Source organism: Medicago sativa, chromosome 8 (assembly GCF_051527215.1).
Source record: "Medicago sativa cultivar Bolivia chromosome 8, Bolivia_mono, whole genome shotgun sequence".
NCBI lineage: Eukaryota > Viridiplantae > Streptophyta > Magnoliopsida > Fabales > Fabaceae > Medicago > Medicago sativa.
Window position 1 is genome coordinate 75,579,943 of NC_140756.1, and position 5,755 is coordinate 75,585,697.

A 5,755-nucleotide genomic window follows, 5' to 3' on the forward strand; every position below is an offset into this window, starting at 1 on the left:
TTCTTCGTAAATTTGAGAATGAAGGTCGCATAATCCAAATATTTGTGATGCATGGTCTAAGGCATGGGGTTCAGTAACGTATTTTGTAAAAAAATTGTTCCGAAGAAAAAATGAACAAATTAATGAATATTGCACAAAAATTATAAATCTTTATCAAAATATTTATGAAAGCTTTATCAAGAGCAGAAAAACATCATAAATTACATATTAGTTAAAATTATAAAAGTGAGCGCTACTGTCATAGAGTTACCAAAAAAGGATTAACACCAATATTTACATGACACAAAATGAACGAAAGAAACACATTAAACTCTTTAGCGTCTTGTGTAGGAACTTGGTTATTAGTAATTTGACTGTTAAAAAATAAAAAATCTCTTTGACGTCAAAAAAGTAATATCAGCTGAGCAATATTCAGTCTCTTCACATATGCTTAGTAATATTCACTCTGGAAGATTACATTGAAAGGATAGATGGTAAAATGACGGATAATTGTGTATCATTGTAATATGTCAAAATATAAACCTTAAAAACCATGAACTATCAACTTAGTTTTAAATAGTTAAAAATAAAAAAATTGTAAAATAGTTAAAAGTTTTAAAAAATATAAAAATTGGAAAATAGTTAAAAAAAATTGGTAAGGTAGCACTCAACCAAGCAACACTAAAAAAATTATATGCATTAGCGTAACAAAAAACAGACAGATGGATATAAAATATTACTCTAAACGTTAATGTGTGTATATATTCGCGAGGTTGAAGAAATGAGATAAAAATATTTAGGATCATTAAATGACAGCGTGAATAAAAATATTTGTGAGATTGTGATGATTAAACGATATTGAAATTAAATATATAAGTGATAAAAAGATAATAAAATTCCTTTGAAAAAAAGGTAATAAAATTAAATGGAACCTCCTTAAAAAATTAATGGAACGGTTAAAAAAAATAAAGTTAAATGGAAGAAAAAAAATATTGAAATATAATATTAAAAAATAAAGAAAAGGTTCCCAGTGTGAGTTGAAAAGAGGTGCTTGTGAAATAAATTGTCGAGAAGTAGTTTTTTAAAGTAACATTCAACAGCTTCTGGTCAAAGCTCATTCCATTCAATTTTATGCGTTCAAAAAAAGTACTTTTTTTAGTAAGTACTTAATTGATATTATATTCGGCCTAACTTCTCCTTAAAAATGTAGAGAAGTTTTAAAAAAGTCGGGTCAAACGATTCCTTAATCTCCCACAACGGCAATGTAGAAGCAACTGAATTTGGGAGGAAAAATTGAAAAATAGTTAAAAATATAAAAATTGGAAAATAATTAAAAGTTATTAAAATATAAAAATTAGAAAATAATTAAAAAAATTGGTTAGGGGCAAAAATGGAAATTCATAGGCCAACCCTAAAAAAAAACTTCCAATAATTAATTTACCCAAATGCCCCTCCTAGGGGCAAAATGGTAAATTTGATGGACATTTATTTTCATATTAGTTATAGATTGAATCTCACTGTTTTTTTTTTGGTCTAATTAAATTGAGTTTTTGTTCTATAAACCAATCAACCCATAAGAAAAATAATAACATCCGTTCAACAATATGTAATTTTTTTCCTTACGTATAGTGTGTAAAAGCACAAAAGTATTTCTAAATTTTCTCTTTCTTTTTTATTTATTGAAATGATTTTTTCATTGCTATGAGATATATTTATGTTTTTATTCTCTATAGTTTTCATTTTATATTTTATATCATCATTAATCAATGTTCCTTTATTTTATTTTTGTAAAAATTAAATATATATCAAAATACACACTCAATTCTCCAAAACCCTTCAAAAAACCCTCTCAAAAACCCTCCCAAAGAGAGCATAAATAAGACATTAGATATAGAAGTTATCTCATTTATATACTACTTAACACTCACTTTCCACCCAATCTCATCTCATCTCATATTTCTAACTTACACCATTTATGCAAACAACAATGGATGAAAATACTCGTGGAGGGAAAGAAGGTTCTAACAATGGTGGCAACATCAAGAAAAGAAACAAGAACATCATCAAGATCCTTCAAAACCGCGAGTTATCTTCTAAACCTCACCATGCTTTTGTTACTGCTACTACTCCACATAAATTCCAAAACATGCGTTTGAGTCATGCACTTGACACTCATAATTCTAAACATAAATCTCCTCCTTCACATATCTTGCTCTTTTTGATGGGAAGTACCAAAATTGTTCAGATTGTTGCTGCTAAAAACATTGTATTTGTTCTTGCCGATTCTGGTCTTTGTGCAGCTTTTAGTAGTGAAACAGATGAGAGGATTTGCTTTATGAATCTGCACCCCGACGACCTCATCAAAAGCCTCTTCTACAACAAGAACAATGACTCACTTATTACAGTGTCAAGCCAGAATCTGATGCCGGTTGAATACAGATCAACAAGTATTGAATACATAAGGAAGGCCAAGCCGGATGCCGGTTTTCATCTTTTTCAGTCAGAGTCTTTTGTTGTGAAATTTGATGATGTTAATGCCAAGGTCCTAACTTACTGTGCGTTTGATAGTATATTCAAGGTTTTTAACCTTAAAAACTACACTTTTCTATACTCGTTTTCATTTAGCAACGTTCAACGGATCAACATTACTTCTGGCATCATGTTATTCATCTTCCAAAGAAGAAGTGATCACATTCCAATCAAGATTATATCCATTGAGGATGGCGTAATTCTCAAAGAATTCAGTTATCTACACTGGAATAGGGAGGTAGACTTCATAGTGCAATGCAATGAAAAGCTTTTAGTCAATCAGGACAATGTCAACCTTCAGATTCTTGACTTACAAAGTTCTAAGCTGACGGCTGTGGTAAGCAGAACTGAGTTCATGAAACCAACTATATTTATCCTTCTTTACAAGAAAGAGTTATTCCTTACTCTCAAAAACCGAACAATTTCTGCATGGAACTTTCGTGGAGAACTGGTTACATCATTGGAGGATCACTTGTTACGGCATCCAGACTTCAACTTAAACAACAATTACATAACAAGTGATCAGAACCTGATCATTTCTTACTGCAGGGATGACTCTGAAGATCAAGCGATGGTTACCAATGTGGTAGGTTCCATCAATGTGAGCAGCATCTTGTCGGGGAAATGTGTGGCGAAAATTAATGCTGGAAAGGCTTTGGAGGGCATTGATTCATCTCAAGGAAGGAGCTCAGTTGAAGAGGCTTTGGAGGGTATAACTACCCTCTATTATGATGAAGAACGGAATGCGATTTATACGGGTAATAGACATGGTTTTGTTCATGTCTGGTCCAACTCCAACCAACTAATGATAAAAAAGAAATAGGTTTTTGTGTTTCTTCTCTGGCTTCATTGTAAGCATTATTTGTCATGAGATTGTTGTCTAGCATCCTGTAGTGGTTTAACCAATTATAAAGGGAACTTGTTTAGGGAAAACTTTTATGCATGCTTTTCTTTCACTCTTAGTTCTTACTTCTTAGACGTTTGATCTTTGTAGATAGTTGGTTTATAGTGCACTACTAAGTATTTTGGGTCATATGAGACATCTTATTTGTATTATTAGTTTTTATTTTATCCTGAAATTCTGAGGGGATAATGTGGGATATGGTGACAGAAGGTTCAAACATTTGTTCAGAAATTGGAGAGTATGTTACTCAATTTATTATGCAAAATATAATGTATAACTCAAATCTGCAAGAGTTTCAATTTTATTCTAAAATAAAACAACCATAAAGAATGTGAGTTGATAACAAAACAGAGAAGGAAAAATAGCAAGTAACAACAAATTCACAATTCAATAGTTTTTTGATTTCGAGCAATGTATCTCCATTAGTCCCACTGAGTTTGCGTGGTCTCATCCTCTACATTCAATTTCTGACGATGAATCACACTCATTGAGTTTCCTCATTTTTATGATCATACACAGTGAGAAGTTCTGATCATTTAAATTGTAATTTGAATGAATCAGCTACAAGTTTAAAAGCAGATACCTCATTTGCAATTAATGAAAACTAAAGCGTAATCATTTTCAGAGGCATTCATAAATGCCATTATTCTTCCTATAATTCTTGACTTTAGTTCTGATTCGTGTCCACTGTAGAGTATCCGTGAATTTAGATTCATCGACTTAATGGATACATCGAAAAACGACTGTTCTAAGTTCAAATGACGAGTAGATGACAAAGAAGGTGAAGAAGAACAGATTTTTTGTTATGGTGAGCACAAGAGAAAAGGCCATATCGTATGTAATAGAAACAAATATTGGAGAGGTTATTCAAGTGGTGATATTCTTGTGCTCGAATTTGATCTATTTCAGAAGTTGTGGAAAATTGAGGGAATGATTTAATAAAGTTAATATACGACTATTATAAAAGTGGGAGAGATTCATGGTTTGTGAAATGCGTGTTGGGGTAAAGACTTGAAGATGTGGCCGAGGCTAAGTCATCATTTAGATTGGCGATTTAATAAAGTTAATATACGACTATTATAAAAGTGGGAGAGATTCATGGTTTGTGAAATGCGTGTTGGGGTAAAGACTTGAAGATGTGGCCGAGGCTAAGTCATCATTTAGATTGGCATTGTTTGAGTTGGAAGTGTTATTGTGGGATTTAGAGGCAAGAAATGGAGATGGTGGGTGCATTTAGATAAAAAGTTCAAAACATTGACTTGTGAAATTTTATTGTAAATGTGAACGCCTAATTAGATGTATGTATGGCATACATATATGGTGAAGAGTCATAAAGTTTGAAATAATGTTTATAATTGATATTTAAATTTTATGGTGCATAAATGGTGCATAAATGAGGAGGTGTTCAACGGTTTTAACAGTAACAAGTTTGAGGCTGGGGTATGCTGTTTATATTGCGGTGACCTGTGCTGGTTTTGTGCATTTTTGCATATGGCAGCCTCGTTATTTTGTTTGGGTGCTGATCTGTTTTTTGTTTTCCTGCTATTTGTGGTTTTAGTTTCGGTTGTTTTCCACCTGTGTTGAGTTTTAGTGTGTTTTTGGTGGTTTGATGTGGTTTTGGGGTTTCTGTTTTTATTTGAGCCCTTTGTAATTCTGTTTGTTATCTAGCCGCGAGTTTTTGTGTGCTTCTTGCACACACTTGTCGTGAATAAAATTTGCGGTTTCTAAAAAAAAAAAAATTACATGTGCACATTAAAAGATGTTCTTCAACTTGCAAGTAAAGTTTGTCAATGTGTATTACCTTAATTGCAAGCAATCCAAAGTTGATAAGACTCGCCTTAGTTTGAAAATTAGATAATTTTTGGATTATATAATATTTATGAATGCATTTAATGTTTGACTATAGCACACGACAATGTCATTTCATTTCACAAGTATCAATGTTCCAACTTTTTTTGCCACATACATCTGTTGTACTCCAATTCATAAAAGCCATATGCACTAATGATTTTGATTGCATCTCCAACACTCATTGACATGAGATACCCTCCTTTTGTAGCATCAAGCAAGAATCTGTGTTGCTGTTGAAAACCATTGCGGAAGATGTGAATTCGAGGGTGGGACATTTTCTTAGCATTGACTTGTATCTTTCTCACGCCTCGCTTAAGGTCTCCGAGGTTCCTTGCGCAAAAGAACCTATTGTCGTCTTTCCATTCTGTATTATGCTTTGAGGATAGAAGGGGATAGTGAATTTGCCTTCAGGAATATTCTATTTATCCATTATAGCAACCGTTTGATCCAAGTACTAATCTTTGGCCTTCCCAATTAGGGAGTGGCAAAAGC

General features: G+C 32.5%; 1 protein-coding gene across 1 annotated transcript; it reads left to right on the plus strand.

The window, feature by feature from the left end:
• Nucleotides 1–1,530: 1,530 nt before the first annotated feature.
• Nucleotides 1,531–3,695, plus strand: LOC146901553 (uncharacterized). The gene has a single exon (XM_085733728.1). The coding sequence runs from the start codon at nt 1,955–1,957 to the stop codon at nt 3,329–3,331; it is 1,377 nt and encodes a 458-aa protein (XP_085589854.1). The 5' UTR covers nt 1,531–1,954; the 3' UTR covers nt 3,332–3,695.
• The last annotated feature ends 2,060 nt before the right edge of the window (nt 3,696–5,755 follow it).